This window comes from Diabrotica undecimpunctata, chromosome 5 (assembly GCF_040954645.1).
Source record: "Diabrotica undecimpunctata isolate CICGRU chromosome 5, icDiaUnde3, whole genome shotgun sequence".
Taxonomy (NCBI): domain Eukaryota; kingdom Metazoa; phylum Arthropoda; class Insecta; order Coleoptera; family Chrysomelidae; genus Diabrotica; species Diabrotica undecimpunctata.
The window spans coordinates 99,969,033-99,995,707 of record NC_092807.1 but is presented as its reverse complement, the minus strand read 5'-3'; the positions used below and the strand labels follow the sequence as shown (position 1 = coordinate 99,995,707).

The 26,675-nt window shown below is 33.3% G+C and overlaps 1 protein-coding gene across 4 annotated transcripts in view; it reads left to right on the top strand.

Moving 5' to 3' along the window:
- The window catches only part of IA-2 (tyrosine phosphatase IA-2), a 91,520-nt gene that overhangs the window by 11,979 nt on the left and 52,866 nt on the right, over window positions 1–26,675 (top strand). For 2 of the 4 annotated variants that reach the window (XM_072532344.1, XM_072532348.1), the window contains exon 2: window positions 15,141–15,234. In XM_072532344.1, the coding sequence (XP_072388445.1) occupies window positions 15,144–15,234 (91 nt within the window). In that variant the 5' untranslated portion in view covers window positions 15,141–15,143. Of the gene's footprint in view, window positions 1–13,821; window positions 13,958–15,140; window positions 15,235–26,675 lie in introns of those variants that run through there. The other 2 variants (XM_072532347.1, XM_072532346.1) reach the window with 2 other exon arrangements.

Sequence of the window (26,675 nt, the reverse complement as noted above, 5' to 3'; positions counted from 1 at the left end):
TCGAGATGAACCCACTTTTGGGTCACTCACAAATGACACGGTCCAAACCCGGAAGACGAATAAACTATAATTCTGACTCTGGCCGTGGAAGCCTACGATTTCATTTGACCAACCTCTACGGGGAGGTTATATTCCGCAAAACCTCAGAGTTCTCCAATCTTCGCTCTAAAGTTTCTTCTCTACTTTCTTCGCTCACCTTCCTCTCTAGATGTCGTGATAATAACTTGGTTCCCAATTTTCTTGTTCTAAAACATCACATTTCCTCTTCATCTTCTTCCCGAATTCTACATCGAGCCAGCCTATCTCTACTTCGTGAACGGATTCAACATATTCGAAAAACCCTTAATTTTCAATCCTAAAAACTTTTTAAGCTGCATCTTGAACTCTCCAGTATTCTTAGTGTCGATGATTGGTCACTTTTAGACCGCATTTCCTATCATCAAGCCGATAAAATCCTTCTTCTAAGCAACGAAACTCACAAAAAGAAATTCCAATCCCTTGTATCTAAGAAAAAATCACATTCCACCACTTCTGCTTCTCATTCACCTCTTACTAACACCGTAGTTAATCTTTCTTCTCACCAATTAACAAGTGCAGAAAGCAGTCTTCTATCTAAAGGTCTTAATTTTGCTATCACTCCTTCCAGAATTCCTACCGAAGAAATAGTTTCAAATGTGGAAGCGGCACTCCGCACAATTCCCAAAATTCCAGCCGACCGTATCCGCTTTGACGTCGCTAAATGTCTTGATACAGCCAAAATCCCTACTTCCAATATATCTCGTGAGGAATTCATAGCTCTCAAAAATCTCCGTTCTCTTTCTGAGATAATAATCCTTCCTGCAGACAAAGGTAATGCCACAGTCATCCTGGATACTTCTTCCTACATAGAGAAAGTAAACGACTTACTTAGGGATACATCCTGTTATAATACAATTTCTCGAGACCCCACTCCTAGAGTCGAACGCGAAATTTCCCATGCCATCAAACAATCCGATCTTTCCGATGATGTTAAGAAGTCCATAGTTCCGAAAAACTCCATCTGCCCTAGAATTTACGGTCTTCCCAAAATCCATAAAGACAACGTACCTCTTCGTCCCATTGTGACTACGATTAACTCTCCTACCTACAAACTCGCAAAGTACTTGTCGAATCAGTTTAAGACCTATACTGGTCGTACCTCTTCTTATGTCCGAAATTCCACACATCTCATCACCTTAATCTCCTCCCTCACGGTCGATCCCCAAGACATTCTCGTCAGTTTCGATGTATCATCCCTATTTACCAATATCCCCATACATGACTCTCTAGTTGTTCTGCGAGATCACTTGACCAATGATAACAAGTCTTTGGTTTTGGCAGATCTTGCGGAAAAATGCCTCCTTTCAACATATTTTTCTTTTAGAGGCAATTTCTACAAACAAATATCTGGAACACCAATGGGTTCTCCCCTTTCCCCTGTCATTGCTGACATTTTCATGGAAGCCTTTGAGTCTTTAGCCCTAGAATCTTACCCCTTAAAACCAAAAGTCTGGTTCCGCTACGTTGATGATACATTGATCATCTGGCCCCATGGTCAACATACCCTTTCTCCCTTCCTAGATCATCTTAACTCACAACATCCGAGTATAAAATTCACAATGGAAGTAGAAAATAATCGGTCCCTTCCCTTTCTCGATGTGTTAGTCACCTCCAAGCCCAATGGCCGATTGGGTTACTCTGTTTATAGAAAAAAGACTCACACGAATCGTTACCTACATGCTTCATCACACCACCATCCTGCCCAAAAGAATTCTGTGATCAACTCTCTCATCCATCGGGCCATTTCGATTTCTGAACCTGACAACCTTAGAGAAGAACTTGGCCATCTGCAAAAAACCCTTGTCGCCAACGGTTACTCCAAGTCCACAATTCAAAATATTACACACCGACATCTACATCCCTCTTTACACCCTAGGACGACAAATTCAGAATCTTCGGGTAATACTACTGTGGCTTTTCTTCCGTATATTCGAAGTGTCACTGATAGGATTGGCAAAATTCTTCGCAAAGAAGGTATCAGGACTACTTTTCGACCACCCAAGAAAATCTCACAATATCTACCCTCTCCTAAGGACCCATTACCACCCCTATCTTCCTGTGGTGTCTATTCTATTCCTTGTTCATGTGGACAAGTGTATATTGGCGAAACTGGTCGTTCCGTCAAAACTCGGATTCAAGAGCATCAAAGATGCATTCGATCAGGTCTTTTCTCCCATTCTGCAGTTGCAGAACACTGCCAAGAAACCGGTCATTCCATATTGTTCGAAAAAACCCATATAATTTCTAAGAGCCCCTTCTTTTATTCCAGGAAAATCCGCGAATCTCTAGAGATCCGAAAAAATCCACATAATATCAATCGAGAGGAAGGATACTACTTGTCTCCCATCTGGAATCTCAGTCTAGAGCCGCCGTCCGGTCCCGCTACCACGATGCAGCCACATGATTGGCCAGCGCGCGCTTCTTGACGTTCGCGCCACGGAGTGTGCCGATACGTCCCGACACGACAGGTCACCGCGACTATAAATAGAGCGGTAGCGGAGTAATCGTCGGATTCACTCCCCGCCTCTCGACGCGTTAGTGTTCTGAGCTGTCGGACGTGAATCCCTGTCCTGGCATTTGGTTTTCACCTCTGGCTGCCTTAAGTAGTTGAGTTACTGTGACCAATTGCCCATCTTGGTAGTTAGTATTCGCCTCTGGTTGCGTTGAGTAACTGAGTTACCGTTGCTAACTACCCATCTTCCTGTCTTTTGTTTTCTTTTTCTCTTTTTTGTTCTCCTGAAGAAGCTACATACAATTGTAGCGAAACGTCGAGATGAACCCACTTTTGGGTCACTCACAAATGATACGGTCCAAACCCGGAAGACCAATAAACTATAATTCTGACTCTGGCCGTGGAAGCCTACGATTTCAAAAACTTTATTGTTGTTCAACCATTTCCATGAATTTCTATTATTAATAAACTATTTATTATATACTAGAACTCAGCCTATATACAAGTTACACTATTGCTGGCTAAAACAAAAAGGATATACAAACAGTAGTAGATTTTCTTAAGAATAATGAAGCATTTCATGCAGTATGTAAGTTCCGTCAATGACGTAGTAGATATTTTTATAATTAAATAATTAAATTATAGTATATGTACATTAGAGAGGTCTTTATTATCTGTCTTATTATTAATACAGTTTGGCTGTTTTTTAACATGCATCATCTAAAATATTTATCTTTTATTATAATTTCTCCTTCTAAATTATGTATATTTTAGCTAAGGCTGTAGTTTTATGTTTAATAAAGGATTCGTTTGGGTGAGTAATTTTAGTTCAAAAATAAGTCATGGGTTATCACGGAATAAGTACACAGAGCGAAAGTAGCACACGCTGAATTGATGATTTTTAAATTTCTGGCATCTTAAGACGAATATCTGATTGTCATTTTTGTACAAATCTTTGAGAAAAGTTTTTATATGTATATTTTAACATCTGCTTATGGAAATATTCGGAATTTAATTACCATTATTTTATTAATATACTTTTTAAAATAAAAGAGGCATGAAATAACACGAAAGGTTTTCTTCTCTCTCTCTCTCTCTTTTCTTTTTCTCCCTGATCGATAACCTCTTTTTACAGGTTTTGTAGTCACATTCTGATATTTAAATTAAGACAGTTGGATTCCTTTTCCATCTTTGGAAACAATTTCTGTAATTAGATTTATACAGGGCGGCGGATTACTCATTGAAAATGTATAATATTCTGCCACGTCTTTTCAAAAAGTTTGTATATAGGTAACACTATAATTAGTTTATAAGTTTTGAAGTATTATAAATTTAAAGATCTTGTTTTTCATGTTCTTCTATCGAATGTTGAAAATTATCAAGACTAATAAAATTTTATTTACAACTGTACCAAATTTTTTCATCCAGGTCATTGTTTTACGTTCTCAATATATTTCGCAGGAGTGTGAATTGTTGGCCACTTAATAGATGGCCCAAATGTTCCAATCTTTTTTATAGTGAGTTTTACTTGCGTGCGAAGAGTCCCGAAAAAGTCTTCTGGGACGCCCAAAATGTCCCTATTTCTGATGGCCCCCTGATGAAACACTTTTGTCGTGCCTCTCCTAAGGTTGTCTGTCCCTCTCGATAGTTGAACTCGCCCATTCTGCAGGAGGCTATCCAACAGAAGTCAGACAAGAGACAAGTCAGTGTGGCTGTGAGTGTTTGTCTTATTACAAGTGTTTGTTTGGTACATCTCATATTGTTATTAATTATTAATTATGTCCAAGCGTCAGTGCAAGTTTAAGGAGGAGTTCTCCAAAGAATGAAAGTACATTAAAAAAGGACGTTATGAAAATGAAGCAGACTGCAAAGTTTTTAATACTATTTTTAGTAGTGCTTATAGTGGACGTTCAAATATAAAACAACCCATCGCATTATTGAAATACACGAACAGACTGAGAGCCTTAAGTACCAATAAGTCTCTTGAAACTTATTTTATAAAACACAATTCAAATGAAAAACTGAAAGTTAAAGTTGCTGAGCTAACGCAGGCCTTTCATACGATCAAGCACCACCACAGCTTTAGCTTGAATGACTGTATCAGTAAGTTAAACAACATTATCTTTAATGACTCTGCTATTGTATCTAAGTTTCTTCTTCTTCTGGTTCCTATCAGTTTCGGATGTTGGAAATCATATTGGCAATCATGACCTTGCTCGCTGCGGCTCTAAGTTTAGCTCTGACAAAACAAAGCAGTCAGCTCTGATAACTGGTGTTTTAGCTCCAGTCAGCTTGAAAAGTGGTATTGATTAAGATAAATAAATCGCCTTTTTTAATGGCATTTCAACTGATGCAAGTAATCACAAGGTTGTAAAAATCTTTTCTTTGTGGTTAATTTTTTTTACATAAATAAAGGCTTATTGCTGTGTGAAATATCAGATGAGATATCTAGTTTCTGCTTAAAATGCAGATATTACAAACACAAATTTTGGTGGTTTGAATAGAGCGAGACAAATAATAGTCTTATATTATATTTAACTGCCAGCGCGGATTTAGGATTATAGCAGGGTAGTCTGGTATCTCTTGCGCCTACGGTATACAAAGAAGGTAACAGGGCTAGTGCTATGCTTCTACAGCGCTAGTGTAGATAGCTGTAGATGCTCCATTTGTACAGAAGCGTTTAGATTAAGTTGTGATATCGAATCTTCTTTTTTATTAAAAATAGGAAACTCCTTTCCTATTTTTCTATATACAAGGTACGAACAAAGCAAAGCAAAGCTGCTGCATAGCACCTACACTATTCAGAATATATTTGAATGAGGCGCTCTTGGTGTGGAGAAGAAAATCTGCAATATGAGCATTCCAATCGAAGACGAGAGACTGTACACGATACACTTCGCTGACAACCAAGCCATTCTAGCTGAAGACGAGTCATATAGACTATATGCTTAGAAAACTGGAAGAGGAGTACAACAAGTAAGGCCTTACAATTAATATACAAAAAGCTGAGTATTTAGTTACAGGAGAAAAACCAGAAAGCCTACAAATTGAAATGGCAACTATAAAATCAACTTAAACCTTTAAATACTTGGGAGTCCAACCAAACAACATCAAAAACAGGGGTAACGAAGAAATACATTCTAGGATTTGGCCAAGCAAGATCAGCTACTAGACAGCTACACGGATTATTGTGGAATAATAAAATAGCAAAAGAAAATGAAAAAATGTAGGATGTAGGTTCCTCTTGCCGTCTTTTAAGTTTTTGTTAATATTGATAATATTGAGATTTTTTTATAGATGTGTTTTTTTGAGGGCTGATTAAAACATTCAAAATCAACATTAGTAAATACGTTGTTTTTTTTTTGATAGAGCTAGAATTATCTAAACTTAATTTTATGTTTGCTAATATTTGCTGTTTGGGTCTTCTGTGCTTCCATCTATGATACACATCGTACCTTAATAACTCTTGCAGGATTCGATTTGGGTGGTTTGCTAGCTTAGCGAATTTTGTTCTGGCTTTTTGAACTGTGTGCTGCTTGAATCTTCTTTGTTTCTATGACATGTGTCCCCATGCAAGAGATGCATATGTAATTATCGGTAGTCTGATTGGTAATTATCAGTCTTAATGTTGTTTTTATAGTGAATTTGCTTCTTCTTCTTGTTAGTCCTCTTATTGCGGCACTGGCCGTTGCTGTTTTCTGGACTGTCTCGTTAACAGGTGGTGTGAATGCTAGACTTTGATCCATTGTGACTCTTGGCTATTTAGCTTTGTTTTTCTATTCGATGGGTCTTTCTTGCACTGTTAGCTGTTTTTCTGAGCTGTTTATCTCTTCTCTTTTTGAAGATAACCGCTTGGGTAATTTCTGGATTTATTGCTATTTTCCATTGGATACCCCATTCTTCTATTATATCCTACTATGAATCTACAGAGTGCCCTCTGTAGATTTCTTACAGCTATATCCAGGTTTCCGTGTTTTGCCGCGATTACAGTGTCGTCTACAAAAAGGCTGATTAGTGTTCTGGGTATTCTTGGAATATCTGCTGTATATGTTGTTCAGGAGCGATAATAACACTCCCCCTGTGGTACTTTAGCTTCCGGGATTCCTTGTTCAGTAGAACTGCTCCTATCTGGACGGTGAATCTCCACTTGCTTAGGTACGTTACTTATCCATAATCTCTCATATTGTATGTCAGTCCTCCATGCCACACTCTGTTAACGTAAGGCTTCTCCTGTAAATTGCTTGTCGTTAAATCCAGCTGCTATGTATCCTGTAAGTCTGAGTACCTGTAGTTCGCTGGAATGTTGTGCTCTGAATCCCAATTGTGCTTCTGGGATAGAAATATACAGATGGTTTGCTTTTGTGATTTCCAGTATTTCTTCAGTCTACCACCAATTTGTCTCCAGTCTAAACGAGCTAACTTTTACATAGAAATCGCTAAGAATAATTTCCTTTAGATGAAAATGACCCTGTCCTTTACTCATTTATTTACAAAATTTGTGTCTGAAAGATTTAATATAATGTAAGTGACCGGTAGACAAATTTTAATTAAAAAATATATAAGGAATTGAAGAACAATTCATTAAGACACAAATCCACTCTTTTAGTAGAAAGTGATTGAGAAAAAATAATCCTATTAACATAATTTTCATACGGATTGTAGAAATTGCTGTATATCCCTTTATTACCATCTCTTTCTATGGGAAACGTAGAAACTTGGTATGTAATTAAAGCGATTTTAGTAATATAGGTTTAGGTTCTCGTATTATTTGAAGGATATAGCATACTTTAGCACTTAATTCAGAAGAACTTCAGAAAGTTTATTGCGTAGTTTTCTATGCAGACTTTTATTAACGCTTCGTGAAAGCAGGACAGACGACGCATATTTATAGGCTCTTATTGTGAAGAGTAAACGACTAAGAAAACTATTGTTACTCAGAAACTGTAATACGGTTTTTAATTAAATTAAAACGTACTAATAAATTACTATTTTTAGAGATGTGCTTAAAACGAAATATTTTATGTAGCTAATGACCGAATGATATATCATTTAGGAAATTAAATGGAATATGAGAGATAAAGAGAGATTTTTTACTTGAAATGTATATAAATATGTATATATATATATATATATATATATATATATATATATATATATATGTATATATATATATATAAATATGTATATATATATATATATACATATTTATATAATATATATATATATATATATATATATATATATATATATATATATATATATATATATTGCAAAGAGTACGACCGTTAATTATATTTAAAATATATTTAATGGTTGAACAGCAGAGGTTTGATCGGTCAATAATTGGCAAATGAAAGTCAACTACTTCATTGATTTACTTGAATAGTTTCGCTTTTATTTTTAAAAGCATCATCAGTTCACTACAAATAGAAAAGAAATCTTAGAATATAAGTAAACAACGAACTGGGTTCATACTTACAAAAACAATTTGTAGGTTTTTTAGATGTTATAAAAACTACGATAACTTAACATTAAAACTTAACTAACTAAACGAAAAAAAAAAGAAACAAAAAACACAAGAAAAACTGTAAAAGAGCTCTATTGTTCATTTAATTTTGACCGATGGCTTCATTTGAATGTTGGTTTAAGCTCTTTCAGGTTCAGGTTTCAAGGGTCAAACCACACTAATCTTTTCGATTGTTTTCTATCCGTTGTAGGATGTCATAATTTCAGATGTGGCTTGTTTTCGTACATGTGTTTATTTGGAATGCAGGGAGGTACGATTATCGAGGGAATTGGTAAACAAAAAGGGACCGACCTTTTTTAAAAAAGGATTTATTTTTTCATTTTCTCTTTTTTCTTTTTCTTCCTTTCTTTTCTTAAAAAAAAAACAAAAAAAAAGAAGAAGAATACGAATGAATTTAATGTCTTATACGGGTTTTTTTTATTTGTTTTGCATGGTGATATATCTAGCTCAAGTTGTCGATGGCGGTACTTTTATTTAGGGACGCTGGATGTTTTAGAATTTGGCACATTTCAAGAATGGATCGCTTGTGATAATTTTGTTGTTTCCACAGTATTTTGGTATTCGTGAAATCGATACTGTGTTTAGTTGAAATGGCATGTTGTGCAAGGCACCAGATGGTTTAGAAATCCCAATGTCGCTTTTTTGGGACATTAGTCGACCTTCAAGAGAGCCGCTGGTCTGGCCAATGTAGCAGGAGTTGCACTCTGCACAGGGTATATGACAGACGACATTGGTTTGTTCTAGAGGGGCCAATGGAGTTTTTGTCTTCGAAAATAACTTTCCTAAAGTTCTAGTGTTTTTTAAGGCTATTTTAACAGGTAAGTTTTTGAAATGTTTGTTAAGCTTGTTAGTGATTTATGGGAAGTACGGGAGGGAAGCATATTTTGTGGTTTGTTTATGAGTGAGAGGGGACTTATTCATCTGTATTTTGTTAGAAATGGACGGTAATGTTAGCCCGTTGGGTGTTTCAGTAATGGACTACCTATAGCTTTTGGAATATAGAAATTTATTAATGATGGATGATGGATAGGAGTTACCTATGAGAATGGACTTCAGTAGATTGAGAGATTCTTCTTTGTAAAGCGGGTGTGTCAACATGTGTACTCTAAGGCTGAGGGCTTGTAGCAGGTTAAGTTTATATCTGAGTGGGTGTGTCGAATGGTAATTTAAGAAACCGTTGCTAGCCATTTTTTTTTCTGTACTAGGTAGTGACTAATCTGTTATCCGGTGTGCGAATAATTCGCATATCTAAAAACAGGATACTGTTATCAAACTCAAATTCACATGTAAATTGTAGGTGAGGATCAAAGCAGTTAAAAACTGATAAGCTGTCCACCGTCTTGTCCGGCGGGGTTGCTAAAATCAGATCGTCGACATACCGTTTTATAAAGGGAACCTGGAAATCTAACTTCTTGATACTCTCATTAATAAAATCGTCTAGTACAAAGTTGACTAGAATATGAGAAATCGTGGATCCCATAGGAGTTCCAAAAATTTGACGATAATATTTGTCATTTTAAATTAAATAATTGGTGTCAAAAATCAATTTTAATAATTCGGAAAAAGTTTCCCAAGATATCGGATTGTGGGGTTGGATTTGATTCCAATGGTTACGGAGAGAAGTTAAACGGTACTGCACTCTCAGTGGGACTCTAACTATAGTAGTGAAGTGTTTTATTGAACCATCTGAACTAATCTAAAACAATCTACGTCACTATCGCAATATTCATTCTTTAGCATTCGTTTAAAATATTATTTAAACTTTATTACTGTATTGTGTTTTGGGCTCAAAAGAGAAGTTATATCAGACAGTAAAGTTACCTCTTTAGAATTAGAATTTTAGTAATTATTTTTAAAAATTTTATATTCTTATATTCTTGTGGTATAATTGATTTTCTTTTAAAACATTGATCTGTTTTAAGTCTATGCCCCAACATCAACTTTGTAACTTTTTTATAAATGAAACTTTGGAACTATTGTAACTCGTGGTTTTGTAGTTAATCAATATTTCGGAACTACGGTCAAATGTCTATCATTAATAATAGCGCCTAACTTTCCCGACATGATAATGAATTATAGCGAGGTTTATACAGAAATGACAGAAGAAGCAATAATTAGTTCTCGTTCATGGGGATTAGAGAAGTCCCATTTAATTTAATTCTATGGATTTTCTAGAAACTGTTGATTTAATTGAACTGACTTTGAGTTGAAATGTTTATTAATCTCGAAATCAGATTTGTTGTACAATATAATTACACAAAAGAGAAGTCACTTTATTATGAAAAAGGCATTCTTTTATTCTAGGGCTAGCAATTAAAAATATAATTACTAACTCTAAGTGAAATCACAAATTGTAAAATCAATATTATAAATCCTAAGATTTCCTACTTGGCGAAACTAATTTCGTCTTTCTGTAAAAACAATCTAATCAATTAATTTTTCTCGTAGGACGCGTTTCGACATCTCTGTCATGATCAGTTATAAAATGTAGGAAAATCTTAATCTGAAATGCACAAGAAATAAACAACTTTAAGAAAGAACTTAGTGTTCTTACAGAAAATTATTTAATGTAAAAATTTTGCTAGTTACGGATTATAATTCAAATAAATTGTCTAGGTTATCAACGCCTTTTGGAATAATTGTTAAAAAGGACTCCCAAAGTCCCATTGCTGTCTTCTGGGTACCGTTTTGGAGAGAGAGGATGGGACCACGGTTCCTAGACTTACAGCGGTTTCCTACTCGACTAACCAATGAACATTAAGCCCGAAATTACGTCACGAGAGTTCAGTAATTTGAATCGTAACATTGTTAATCGGCGTTTTTATGTCTTTGATGTATGAAAAATAGTAAAGATAGTTATGAAATAAAGACGTTTAGTGGATTATAATACCTAATTATGGAAAACTGTTGATATGTTGGTAGTTTGGTAGGTACTTAAAATTAATCAGAATTTACGTAAATCTAGAACTTCAATCTCCATTTTACACTGAAAATTTGTCGTATATACTGAATTATCAATACTGGATTACCTATTGAATGAATTACCGGCCCTTAGTTGGTAAAAAACGTAACTAGTTTATTGTATTTCCAATAGATATAAATAAACACTACATAATTATTTTTTTCATTTTTTTAATATTTTTCCTTAATTATCCGTAATCCGTTTTTCTATCCGTAATCTAATACCACGATTTTTGCATTGTCTTTACTTTTCCTAAATCCTTTTACTTCTAGAAAACAAAAAAAAAATAGCTTTTATACAATCTATATAAATAAAAACATAATACAAACTGTGACATATATTGTAACAATTGGATTACGACAAATATTTTATGAAACACGATACAAAATAACGTGTTTTTGCACGTGATGTATTAGGTTTAACACGTTTCTGACCTGGTACAAAAAATATTTTGCAACTAGTTATATAAATAGATATTAGAGGGCGTTCTTGTAAAATAGATTTCAGTGTACCGATACAATTTTCCATTATATAAATGTTCATATCTGTCTCTCCACAAATTGATTGGAAAGTTATATTGCCTCTAAGCATTCATTAGAGGATTTATAATCGTTACATTTTCATTCAGTGGCAGTTTCTACTGTTTCGTTTTAATTAAATGTTCATATTTGATAATGAGATAATACAGTTTTAGGCAACTGTTTTTGTATGTTCACAGTTGTTGACATCTTGAAATTAAAAATATTTGGTACAAGCAGAATAATAATAAATACTTAAGACGATCAACAGAAACAATGGTCTAGTAAAAACAACCGAAAATACGTAGACTATTGTAACACTGAATTAAAAGAGAAAAAATATATTTCATATTGTTGAGATTTTCTTAAATTTGGAATAAGTAGAATTTGGAAAACATAATCATTGTCATTATTATTCCAAATGTTCCATATATCTAAGTTTGGGTCTTCCTTTTGACGTTCTTCTTCCTGGCGGCTGCCTAAGTTTTCATTGGTTTCATTCTCCTGTACCCTTTCAACTATGTCCTATCTAGTGAAATCTTCCAATATTTATAAATGTCATGATGTGTTCTTTATACAATTTTCCACTTTGTTCCACCAATTTTGTTGTTGTTACTTGTTAAAAAAATTCGTCTAATAATTTAATTTTATCTGAGTGGGAGAATAAGTTTTCTGTTAAGTTCTCTGGAGCATATAGTAATTGTCCCACTTTTGGCTTCTATGTTATATTAGTGTCTCTTGTCGATTCAGTGAGTTTGCTCTATTTTTATCTTCCTGATTCTTTGTTCGTCTGGATTTCTTTTCAGCTCTGTTCCTTTTCCCTATTTATCATTTCTTTTATTTCCTGATTAATACCTCTAAATCTTTTCAAACGAATATTATATTTTTCTTCCGTAGTTCCATTCCTTAGTGCTTCTTTAATGATGTTTTCTAGCTCTAGGACTTTTTCGTCTATTTCTTGTCGATTGTCAATTGTAGAAACGTTTCCAATTCCTATACTCACTAGTCGTTTGAAGTGAGACCACTTCGTTTTCATTCTTTTTTTGTTGTTTTGATATCTTTTTCCCATGTGCCTATTTCTAGGAGTATAGGGTTGTGGTCTCCTGATTCTTCGTTTAAGGTTGGGATGTTTGTTTGTAGTCCTAGGTTTTTAGCCACTATCATATGTAAATGGGTTGGTAGAGCCTTTTCTGGAAAGTAGGTTGGTTCGATGGGACCAATTTTCAAGTGTCTTCGTTGTTCACTAGATAATTATTTAATATTCTTCCGTTTCTGTTTGTAACTTTATAGTTCCAGTTAGGGGATCTGGCGTTTAGGTCTCGTATTATTATGGAAGGTTCTTCTATGTTTAGGAACGCATCCAGGTCGTCGTTGTTTAAAGGATCTGTTGGCCTTACGTATGTTAAAGTGATCTTTTTGTCACCTTGCCTCATCTTGACTTGTATTGTTGTTGCTTTCATAGTGTTTAGGGCTGGCGTTTGTTGTAATGTATGGTTTATTCCTTTTCACACTAGAATAGCAGCTCCGCCTGAATTTGTTCTGTAGTCGTTCCTGTATATGTCGTATCCTGGAAACTTGATGTTGATGGTATAAGTTAGTTTAGCTTTTGGAATGCTACGACATCCATTTCATATCTGTCTACTAGTTCGTCTAGCGCGTTTACATTTGTTCTCATGCCGCCTGAGTTCCAAGAGCCTATCTTTTGTTGTCCCCTAGCTTCGTACCTTAGTTTAATGCTATTTTTACATTTTTGATCGCTTCATTTACCATTTTTACGACTAGGTCTTTTAGCATCGTAGCTAGTCCTTTTTGTTGTTCTTTAGAGATTAGTATGGTCGAATCTGTTGCTAGGTTTGTGTGGGTTTGGTGATTTGGGAGTACGATAGCTCGTTGTTTCTTTTATGTTCATCCGTAGCTCTTTCTTAGATCTTATATTACTACTCCCACGTACATTAGGTTGGTTATTTTCTTGGCCATGGGTACGTCTTATTGTTGCTTTTCCAGAAAGGAAACTGGAAACTTTGTGAAACCCACATTTAAGAACAGACTACAAAACACAACATAGAGAAAATTACACTACTAAATGAATACAGAATTTTCCAGTCATATAAGCAATAGACGACATTAAATTACAAAAACGAAGAAACTTAAGGTTAAAAAAAAAAGGAAAAAAAAGTTAGGGTTGTCAAAAATGCCACCATGAGGTAAACAAACAATATAGTAACGGTTTAAAAATGACGTCAAATCCTTATTAATTTTTTTATTTACTATTTCCTTTGGGTGACATTTGTCAAAAATAAAACAATACTTTTTCATTTAGCAAAACATGAAGTGATTTAAAAATTAAGTTCTCTTTTTATATATCCTTCTTTTTAACTGCGTGTCTACCTACACTATCAATGTAAGGATTAGAAGGTGAGGTATGTGTTCAATCAAATAAATGATAAATTATTATCTAAATATAGACAAACAGAAAATGACAATTTTGCTGCTTTAATTCGATAACTAGGTACAATTTGTTAATTATTTTGGATTTTTTACTAAGTACTATTTATTTCCTTTTCGTTTCCTTTTTATTTATCTCTCCGTAGACAGCAATTTGGTATTGCTTTAAAATTGTTTTAGAAGTCATAAGGCAATTCCATAGCATTTCCTCGTTTTTAATGTCATGTTTCTCATAGACATATAATACAAGATAAGACTGACTTCTGCAATACAGTTCTGTTTTCCCAGTCCTACAGAGAAAATTGACGTAAAGCAGTCTCTGCATCTCTGTCTAATGGGCCGGGGTTATCGACCACTTGACTTTCTTATTGGTCATTTAGGCACGTTCTTGATAAACCAGGCCCATTAGAAAGAGATGCTTTGCTTCAGTTTTCTTTGTCGCACTGGGGGAACGGGCTGGTATTGCAACAATCAGTCTATCTTGTATTATATATGTCTATGGAGTTATTCTGTCTCTTAAGGGTATTCTAAACTAGCTAGTTCCTAGTATTCTCTGAGTCACTCTGATTTTTTGATGATTTATTTCCTGTCCACACCTGTCCTTATTACTCCTTTATACATGTCTCCCACAATATTCATCTATTTAGTGGTAACTCCTTTCTTATTAAGCGCCCATCAAAACATTTCTCGAGGAACTCTATCATGTGCTTTCTCTAGATTAATAAATGTAATATGAGCGTTTGTTTTTTTTTATTCCTGTATTTTTTCATTAGTTGCCTCATAATATAAATTGCATTTGTTATTAAAACCATTATCAAACTGATTATCAGATATTTCCGTTTCTTCACGTCTCCGTCTATGCCATATTTTCTTGGTGTGACCAAGTAGTTTTATGGCCCTATAGTTTGTTGATTTTTGTATTATTTTATATCCCTAAATAGGTACTCATATACTTCTGCATCCTTCTGGCATTTGTCCTACATCCATATTTCTACTAAATAAACCTGTCAGCCAACTTGTTCCTGGATCACATGTACTTCATATACGATGTTATGTCACTAGTGTTTTACTTAAAAAGAAGGGTATAAGAATGGGTATAAAAATATATTTTTTAAGAAAGTTTTTAATATTGCATTGAATTTGATGTACTTGTTTTAGGCCATGCTGTGGCCCAGCAACTTGCTGAAGATTGCGTTGCTGATTTTTGTCCTCTCTATTAACATATCTGGATCTCTTTCCGAGGGCAACGTTGGTAAGTAACTATGATTTTTTAAATGTTTATAGGTTAATATATTTTATAAAATAATATTAGATATAATGATAGTTATCATTATAACATCTATACTAAAATGTAATGAGATAAGGGTAATTTATGCAACAAGTGCATAAAGTTGTGATTTTTCTTGAAAAGAAAAGTTGACAGAAGAATCTGTCAGACGAATGCCATAATTTGCCAATAATATAAATCAAAATATTCACCTGCAACATTTTAATAAAAAAACCCTTAAAAGTTACACTAAATAACGAAATTAGAGTTTATTTATTAATAAAATCACCCAGTGCTCTGACGATTACTAGTATAAGTTATGATGTTGGGCTCTCTCCATGTTAACCCATTTAACCCAACTAATTTTCCATGTTATATTTTCAAAACTTACAGAATCTATAGAAATAGGCAGCGGAATAAGACAAAGGGATTCATTGAGCCCCATACTCTTCAATTTGATCATGGATGAAATCATCAAAAGCGTTAACAAAGGAAGAGGATACAGAATGGAAAACAAAGAAATAAAGTCTTTTACGCAGACGACGCAATTAGTGGTCTGTGGACGCAATATTAATAGTCCAAGATATAGTGTGCAAGTACTGGCCCACAGATTTACCATAAGAGTAAAAGAATTTATTATGGCAATCTCATCTCAAATAACTAAAACAATAGTGGTCAGCAAAGAACCAACCAGATGTAAAATAGAAATTGATGCCATCAGTATTGAACAAGTAATGGAAATAAAATACCTGGGAATTACACTGTCTAGCTATGGAGACTTGGACAAAGAAGTGAGAGATCCAGTACAAAAAGCAAATAGACTGGCAAGATTCCTTAACACATTGGGCGTCACGTGACCCCTATGGGGATCATAGTATCCTATAGTCTGGTGCATGTGACCCCTATGGGCATGTGTATTAAGCATACAATGTTCTATGGAATTTTGGAAGGAAAATATGAATAATTTAGTCAAGATAATATAGTTAATTGTTTTTTATTATGAACAAAATAAAGAATCATACAATTTACAAAAACAAACTATGAAAATCGAACTAACAAAACTAGCAATAGAATGCTTATAATAAAACTAAACACGTCTTAGCACATTTAACTTATGCATGTGACCTAATTTAAGGATGTTTTTCATTGAAACAAGAAAGGCAGAAGAATTTGTCACAAGATGGACATTTGATGATGACTTTTTTGGTGTGAGCTGTAGCATATTTACGATCTCGTTCACGCTTAAGACGTTAATAGTAACCAGTGCACCTCCTCTTTACTTTCTAATAAATTCCCTCAACAGCTTGCAATCTGTGTTCTCTGACAGGTGGTGGGGCTGGTGCCAGGGGTGCTTCTTCGATAGGATAGAGAAGTTCTTCAGCAACCTTATGCCTAAAGTCCGTCACACTAAGCCTATTATTTGGATTGTTTGCATTGTACATAACAAATGCATTTACCATGGTTGTGCCTAGTATGCAATCCATAATGAGACGGCGGTACCATTTGAGAGTTCTGCTCAAGCATGGAGAGTGAGCATTCATCTGGTCAGAGAGATCGATAAACGCTTTTGATTAATTGTAGCTTACCACGATTTCCAGTTTCCTGATTGCAGCTCCGTGTCGTCGCGTGACTTCAACAATTGAATCTGTGTGCTGAGCACTAACACATCCCTCTTATCTTCCATTTAAAAACGGTTACTCCACGGTTTGACTGCTGAGCTTTGACCACGCCTTTATTTAGTCTAGAACCCACCACTGCAGCAGGATTGCCCTTTCGGTTAGACCGCAATGTTCCCGTAAGATGAGTATTTCTCATGAGCAGTCTGGCTGCCTGATTGACACTGGTATACCAGTTATCAGTTGTCAAATACCTTCCAGAATCAAGCAAAGTGGCCATCAAATCAAAAACAACACTATCAGATACGTTGCATGTCCTTTCTAGATCTCTCTCAGTGTAGATTTTATAACCGTATGTGTATCCACCAGCCGCACAAAGTTTAAACCCTTTGATCCCATAGCGATGTCGTTTATTTGGTGTGCGTTCAGACATTGGTGCGTCGTTTGTGTAATATTTTGAGGACCGTCCAATGAAGGTTAACCAGGAGACTGTTAAAAGCCATATTGCCAAGAAAATCATGCATAGAAGGAGACAAAAAAAATTATATATAAGTATAGCTGGAGCAATTTAGATAACAGCTTAAGGGAAAACTGTTGTGAAAACAATGAGAAACATCTGAGTGATAACGTCCACCTAAAAACTTAATATTGTGTGAATTATCTGTTGCATTCTTGAATATTCTGGTCTAGTCTATTGTACTTGTGTGATTAATCTATTTCTTTTTTCTCTTTAGTGTTCAATAGTTTATACTCTGTATGTTACATTGTCTTCTAATGTCTGCATTCAACTTTTGATCTCTCAGCCATCAGGGTATTTCCTATAATTATTTTCAGGATTTTCATCTCCGCGATTTCCATTAATCTTTGTGTTGTGGCTGTGTCATGTCTTCTTTCCCTTGCGTATATCATTATTGTTCCTTTAATAGCTTTATAAATTCGTCACTCCATAGCTAGACAATATAATACCAAGCAATTTTATTTCCATTACTTGTTTAATGCTAACATCACCGTATTAAATTCTATTGCTTTTATATTAAATCTGTGGAGTAGTCTGTGTCCACTATCCTCATCATGAGCTATCAATATTGTGCCTTCTGCGTAACAGCGTATGTTAGCTTTTTGTCCTTTCTATATCATCTTCCTTTGTTGATGCTTTTAATGACATCCTTAATGATTTAATTGAAAAGCATAGGGTTTAAAGTCCCCTGTCATATTCGGATGACTATGTCTATAGGTTCAGTAAGTTGTCCATTATATTCTAACTTCCATCTTATTGTTTTGATATCATCAGGTACGGCTTAAAAAAAAAACAAAGTAAGTAATATCTAAATTTATATATCGGTGGTTGATATAAAACCTTTTAGTTATTATATACATTTTAGTCATTTTAGAATTAAATCCAAAATACCAATAATACAATAGTAAACAAGTCATTAATAACGCTTTTCAGGTCAAAAATACTTATTCTTTTGCCAGTGAGGTATAATTTCTAAATATAGCTATTTTATACTATGGGGATTATGACAATACTAATGGAGGTATTATACAATACCCTAACTGGGAATATTCTCGTTTACAAAAGAGATGAATAAGCTCATTTAGAGATGATTTAAAGTAAACATTTTACTTCGAAAGGCTCTAAAAATCAATATTTATATTGTTTCGCTTTATTTAATTATTCCGCAAACAATGAACTTTTGTTATGGAATAAAAATTCGTCACAAGACTCTTTATATGCTTTTTATAATTTTTTTTTATATTTGTAGTGTATTGCCAAAATGATCTAAAACATAGGTATACATGAATATGTAGCGATGGCTATTTCTATGATCCAATTTTTGACATTTCTTGTTTTTTGCTACTCTTTATGGTTATCTTTCGTCACTCATTCATCGCATATTTCGCACCATTTATATTTTTCAACTTAGTTTTATTCTTCTTTTTCGACTTCTTAAAATGCTGTGCTCGGTGTAGGCGTCCACCCTACATTCTCTTGTCAGGTGAAATGCTAAATAGTTAGGGAATAGCCAATGCCTGTCCATTGGCGAATATTACGCAGCCATAACATCTTTTTACGTCCGAGACCTCTCTTACTCTCTTCTTCCTTTTAGTCCTCCTCCTAAGTGCCTTCTCTGTTAAGGTTGGCGATCAATATGGCAAATTGCTCTCTGTTCTGGGCTTGATGAATTATTCCATTTCCTCTTGTGTGCGTCCAATCTCTGATGTTTCATAGCCAAGATTTTTTCTTTCGTCGTATGCCCCTTTTACCTTCAATCTTGCCTTCTACAATTACCTGGAGCTGCTCAAATTCCCTATGGCGCATTATGTGTCCTAGATATGACGTCTTTGTAATTTTGATAGTATTGACCAGATGAGGGCGTGTGTTCATTGCTCTCAGTACTTCTTCATTAGTAAAAAAATTTATTTCAAATCAATAGTAAAAGGTATAAAATAAAATACCCAAACGGGCTATATCACAAATACATTACAGAACGTTTTCGGAATGTAAATTCCATCAGTGTAACAAATTATACATGCTATGAGCCACTAAAATATATGGGTGAAAACTCTTTAAATATTATTAATTTATAGATATGTTACATTATATGTTATTATAAATTAGGATGTTTAAGTTACCGTTGGAATTGGTAACATGGCAACGTATGGCTCTACATCGGTTACATGGTCCTAAGACAAAGTGTCTTCGAGGACCTGTTGATAACAACTCATTGTTGTTACCAATGCCTCACATTTGTTACCAAAACTCAAAATCGAAATTTTATGTTATAGGTTTTGAATATTAATCCCTAATAATGAAAATTCTATAGTGGTCGGTTAATGGAACTGATAAATATTATTGATTTCATAAGAATCGTAAAAAACCATAAAAATCGCCAAAAGCTTATTTTTTTTTAACACCTTCATAGAAATTGACCTCATTTACGGCAATTCACAAAAATTTTATAAGAAAGCTGAACTTTTTACCTTTAAAATTCGTTTTGATTTTTGTCGATACGACAATCTTACCAAAATATATCAAATTTTCATCGTCGAGTTGATATAAATTTTATTTAAAATTGATTTAGCGCGCGTACCTGACATTGAAAATCACCGGTCGCTTCAAGCCTTGTTTCGGAGAGAACTATTCATTCTACGCAAAAAATGCTTATTAAAATTTTTATTTAAAATTATCTCTGACACATTTTTTATTTGAAATACAGGTCCTCTGTAAATCGATTTTTTCCGTTTTTCCCCACCTACGAGGGAGGTTGTAGGGGGAAACCTTGGGATAAAAGTCGTAAACTTTTTTGCATATTCTTTGGGGTCTTAAAATTGACATTCTTATCAAAATTCAGCTTGTTCGTATGGTTTTTAGAGGTCAGATCTCTGACGACTGGACTATAAATATTATTACAAATATTAGTTTATCAAGATTCACCATTGCAAGGAGAATTGCAGACTTGTCCGAGAACATAGCAACAGCGCTTAGTAAACGCATTACAAAATTCGAATAATGTTCTTTGACACTTGATGAGAATTGCGATATTAGCGATACAGCACAACTGGCTGTATTTTTACGTGATATTGACACACAATTTAATATTACCGAAGAATTGTGTTCACTGTCGGATAAAATTGTTGGAATTACTCCAACGTCCTGATACGAATATAAGGTCAACAATGAGCTGTTGAGCTGTTTACCTTTTCCAACTTTTCGATATCGATTGTTCTGCGGTTTAAATTTTAAAAGAAAATTATATTTCTTTTCACGACATATCGATTTTATTCGAAATGTCCTTAAAAATTAACTTTAACTTACCGCGGTGAACATTTCTTTAGATCAGTTACAAGAACGTCATTTTTATTTTACTTTAAACTATCAAATATTTGTCGATATGCTTCAATCATACTAAGTATACAGAATATTGGGGGTGAAACATAAAGACATATTTGGATGTGAAAGCCGTTTAACCACATTTTTTCTTCCATATAACCATTATTCTTAAACTTTTCATTCAATATGTTAAATTTTCCCACTCTTTAAATATGTACGTGACCTAGATACTTTAGTATAGCTCAGTAATTTTATTGTGCTTAAAAGTTCTCTATCGCTTTCCATAATTCGTTACGTGTGTGTTATTCTAATATTTATAACAGAGTCGGTAATGCCATAATGTTAATAAAAAACGGCACCCGATATATCTTCGTAACTACCCACCTGTTTGATTTGTAAATGTTATGTGTAGGCGAAAATTCGTGCTTGCTTTGAGGGCTCTTAAGATTTTATCATTAATTAGCTGTTAACTACTTAAGTTGTGTGAGTTGTTCTAAACGAACAGCTGGCTGGTTGTTGACGTTTGAAACAAAATTGACTCTAGGGGTTATTTATTTAATTATACATAATTTATATATATATATATATATATATATATATATATATATATATATATATATATATATATATATATATATATATGTGTGTCTAAAATAGGTCGATTTTTATTTTAAAGAGAAAATATATTATATTTTATCTTTTAACGATACATATATCTGTCAATTGTCAACCCCCACTCTTCCAGTACGCCAACTCCTAAATTTTAAATAGCGAATATACCATACCATTTGTATCCCATTGTTAGACAGATTTTTCGCTGGAGAATTCAGGCATCCATGTTTTTCGATATGAACTCTATTCTTGTGAAAAAGTATTAGTTTATTGAACAGCATTTCCTACAGAATACAGAATTTTGTCTCAGAATCAATACATGTAAATACATGGTGTATAGAGGGCGTGTTTGAAATCTGTTATGGAAGAATAAAAAACCCAAATACAAAGGGATTTATATATATATATATATATATATATATATATATATATATATGTTATATATATATATATATATATATATATATTGAAATGATTTCAATATGTTAAAAAGGATACAACTTAAATGGATTTTTATATGAGTTTGTTGTTCATGAATTTCATGAAGCCATCACAATGTGGGTTCGACTCTGAAATAAAAGAGAGAAAAAGATTAGTAAATTGTTAAATAAATTAATTTTGACTTACCTGGTATAGTGTTAATAATTTCTGAATAGTATAGTTGCCTAGTGTATAGGTGAATCGTCTAAACCTTAAAAAGAACAAAAAAAGAAGAATTCTTAAAAAATATTTAAACATAGAAATTTTGAAAACGTCAGAAAATAAACTGTCAAGCAAGTCTATGGGAGCTAAATTAATAGGGGTTTTTTTAAATAAGAAATTACAATGATGTGGAGATGAAAATAATAAATTGTATTAGCATTGTAATAGAATAAGTTTTATATCTGAACATTTTTTTTATAAATTCCCAAATTAGATGTGATTAAAGTGATTATGAGAAATTAATGTGGATTGACAAATGTGTCAGAACAGGACAGTTTTATGGTTTAAAAAAAAAATAGAAGACGAAAAGAAAAAAGAACGTTGGTTGCTGTTAGCAACGAATGATAGATTTTGGGCGAGGCCGACAAGAAATTTTGAAAGGAGAGTCCTGAAATTGTAGAATAGGTCGGGAGTGTTTTTTTAACTCGTCTAAAGAGAATTTTAGTTTTTCCACAGTTTCCACAGCAGAGATATCCAGAATTTGTTCCAGAGAGTAAGAGAAACAATTTAACTTATAAATTATTATTGGAGTACAGAAATGTCATTTAAATTGAGAAAATTAAAATTCATGAATTAACATAATTGCGATAGGCCTTAAAAAAATTGAAATATTAATGATCATTAAATTAAAAATAGAATAGTACGTACCTTAACTTCCGAAGAGAGGATTGATATTCCAGTTTCACCAATTATTTTGCGAGTAGTTAGTTTTCTTTAAATAAATCAGAACTGTTTTAAAGTAAGGTTGGATAATAATTTTGGGGATCATTTGAAATTTTGATTATATTTGAATGCAAGTTAAAAGTCAGCGGAATAAAGTGTTCATTTTCTTTTCTTTATAGTTCATTTAAACACTTTATAAAGTTGCAATATTTATTTAGTTTTTAGGTACTTGTATAGAGTCTCCACATTTTGTAATAAATTTTTGTCACGACTCTAAACCACATTAAGATTTATACGATTCCTATTTTTGTAAAATTTTAAAGGCAACCCAAGTTGCAGACGAATTTTATTGTTTATATTAAATTTGTTCAATATTAATAAATAACGTGCTTCATTTGGGTTAATTTATCAAAGGTCTAAAGTAAATTTTGGTTTAATTTCTTTTTGAACTCTACCAGGAGACTACAGAGTCGACGTCACACAGTGACAGATTGCTTAGAACACATAATTGAGCTAGCTGAGGTATATATTAAATTAAACAACGAACCACAGATTTTAAAAATTACAACATTTATTATTAAATAAAAATAAAATTAATAAAATACAACTTTTTCAATATATATATATATATATATATATATATATATATAAAATAAAATTAATAAAATACAACTTTTTCAATATATATATATATATATATATATATATATATATATTTAACGTGATTATTTCGACCAAAAAACAATTTATAAATATGTTGGAAATATCGGGTATGTGGTCTATATTAAATAAAAATCTTTGTTTTTTCTAAAGCTCAATATTTCGCCATTTATTTAATAGCTTCATCGGGAGTAAAGAAATTAAAAGATTATACACATAAATAAAATTGAATATTAAAATAACATTATTGTTGATGAAACTGTACATTTAATAAAATGCATGTTAAAATTTAAAATATCTTTGAGCACGTTCGTTAAATATATATATATATATATATATATATATATATATATATATATATATATATATATATATATATATATATATATTCTATTATTCGGTCGCTCTATTTACCGACCTCCTGAAACCAGCAAACTTTAAACAGTTCATTAAACAACTTGAGATGTTGATGTTCAATTTCTATAAGAATGGTAGTCAGTTTCTTATATGTGGAGATGTTACCGTGAACTTCCTAATTAAAAACAATCACAGAAATCACAACTACACCTGCAGAAGTACTGTCCAGAACAGACCAGACCAGAAGAATAGACCATTTTCAAGCCTACAAAGAAAATCAAGTTTTCCAGGTTTGAGTATCATGATAACCTCAGCTATTTTTCATTTAGTAGGAATATACCTTAATCTGAAAGATATAATAGATGAACTACAATGGCAGATCCAGAAATTTTTGTCGTGGGTGGGTCATGGGTCTTGAGGGTGATTTTGATATAAAGTTTAGATTTTTGCACTTTTCGGTGGCTGATCCCCAGAATTTTTTTTCCGGGGAGGGGGGTCATGGGTCTTGATGGTGATTTTGATATAGGATTTAGATTGTTGTACCTAAATAATTTAAACCCACATACTCTATGACAGTAAAATCAATTGTACAATACTATTAAACCAAAGGCTATTAAATTATAAATACAGAAAAATCAAGGACTGGGATTAACTGGGATAAACTAGGGATTTTAAAGACAATTAATTTAAACCCACCTGTACTATGGCTACAAAATCAAGAACAAACCAAGAATAAATAAGTATAAACCAAATTTAAGTAATTTAAATGCAATAACTCAATGTAAGTGTAAACATTAATGAATGTATTAAACTTTATCTTATCGATGGATATTCGATATTAATTTGTAAAAACATTCATTTATTCCTTATAGCTATACGGAGTGGAAACATGGACTCTCGGAATTTTGAAATGTGTATTTTCGAAAGATGCTGAAGATTTCGTGGACAGAGCACCAAAAACGAAGTGTTGAGAAGAATGAGGACTGAGAGAGAACTCCTAAATATTGTAAACAACAGAAAAACGAGTTATATAGGACATATTTACAGAGGAGAAAAATATAACTTTCTAACTCATAATGGAAGGGAAAGTAGAAGAAAAAAGAGGTCCAGGAAGAAGAAAATACTCCTGGCTAAAGAATGTAAGAGACTGGACAGGCATGGATACACATTCGATACTAAGAACAGCTCAAGATAGAGAGCAATTTGCTGTAGTTATAACCACCCTTCCGTCATGAAGACGGAACCTTAAGAAGAAGTGTAGAATGGGCAAGAATGTATGGGCGGTACTTCTATTTCATCGATAATCGAAAGATTCTCTGGTACTCAAATTACAAATTGACAAAATTTGAAAATCGCGTAACTCTGAATTCGCGGAAGTTGGGGTAGCGTTAGTCGAGGTATTACCGTATTCAGAATAGTTGATTTTTTTAAAGCGCAATGTAAAACGGCTTCCGCGTGATTCTACACTTACTTCTAGAATAAATGAGTTTGAATCATGTCAACTCTTGACTTCCTGCTTATACGGTTGATAGGTTTTAAATTATTTTTTTCAAAATTATTTGATTGATATTTAATTTTGTTTGGGGGGGGGGGGGTCATGATCCCGTGACTCCCACTTGGATCCGACACTGATTAACTATGGCCTCCCTAGGTAGTTATTTTAGGATTTCTCCTGTAATTTGATCCAATCCAGGAGTTTTCTTGAATTAATGTTTTCTTTAATTTTAATAACAACTTTCTTTGGAGTAACTAATTTGATCTCGCCTTCTTCTTGGAGGATGTTTTCTCACTCAAGTATATTTTCACCATCATTCACTGCATATAACTCAATACAACGCTGAATAACTTTAAAGTTTTGGATTAAATGAAATAGATCTTTATAGAAATATACACTCGTGCTACATATTTATTCTTATTTTCCTTGTAACTTTTCATGTACTTGGATTTCTTAAAGAGTATATTTTTAGTACTATACTACTATAAAAGTCTGAACTTAAAAAACAACATAAAATTGATATTTCCATTTTAATTAAAATCTCCAAGAAATCCCATTTGAAAAATTATATTTCCTTCTATAAGGAAAACTTATTTCCGACCCTAATATCCATTTGCAATTTTACTTTTAATGATGAGCGACATTACCTTGTGGAAATGTAAATTTAAAAGCTTTAAAATTAAAGATGTAGATGTAGGTAGATATTATCTTCCCCGTTAGTAATTTTACATTTTTAAATTATATTATTTTCGGTGAATAAAAGCATTATTACGTTAGATAAGGAATAGAAAATAGGGTATCAAATAATAAATATACTATGGAATAATAAAAATTATGATTAGAACGAGACATACATAATATATCTTATATATATATATATATATATATATATATATATATATATATATATATATATATATAAATCATCCGCTAAAGCTCTTTTGCTTTCATTTCTCGATGTATTTGCAACCACAACTTCGGCTTCGTCCTTATCAGCACCTTCATTTTCAGAAATAGCTTCATCATTCCCATAAATAATATTAACAATCTCCTCCTCTTCTGGATCATCGCTATCTGGTACATAATCGCTTTCACTTTCTACAAAAGGCTCTTTATCGGAATCCAAGCATGCCAGTATATCATCATATTTTTTTGCGTTAGTCCACGCAAACCACCTGTATCGCATGAGCGCCTTCTTTTTCTCGAATCAGACATTTTCTTTAAATTTCACATTACATTTCCACTGCAACAGTAACAGCAGAATACTGCGTAGTCCATGCCAACGTGATATTTGCGGTACAAGACGCATGCTAAAAGTAGACCAAAAACCCGACCATACCCGGCAGTTACCGAAACGCCGTGTATCAGAAGCTGCCGTATCAATACGGCAGTGGGTTTATCACAATGCATGTTCGAACGTAGCAATATGGGATTGGAGCTGATGGCACTGTATTCTAACAATACCGGATACAGTGGCACTTTTCCC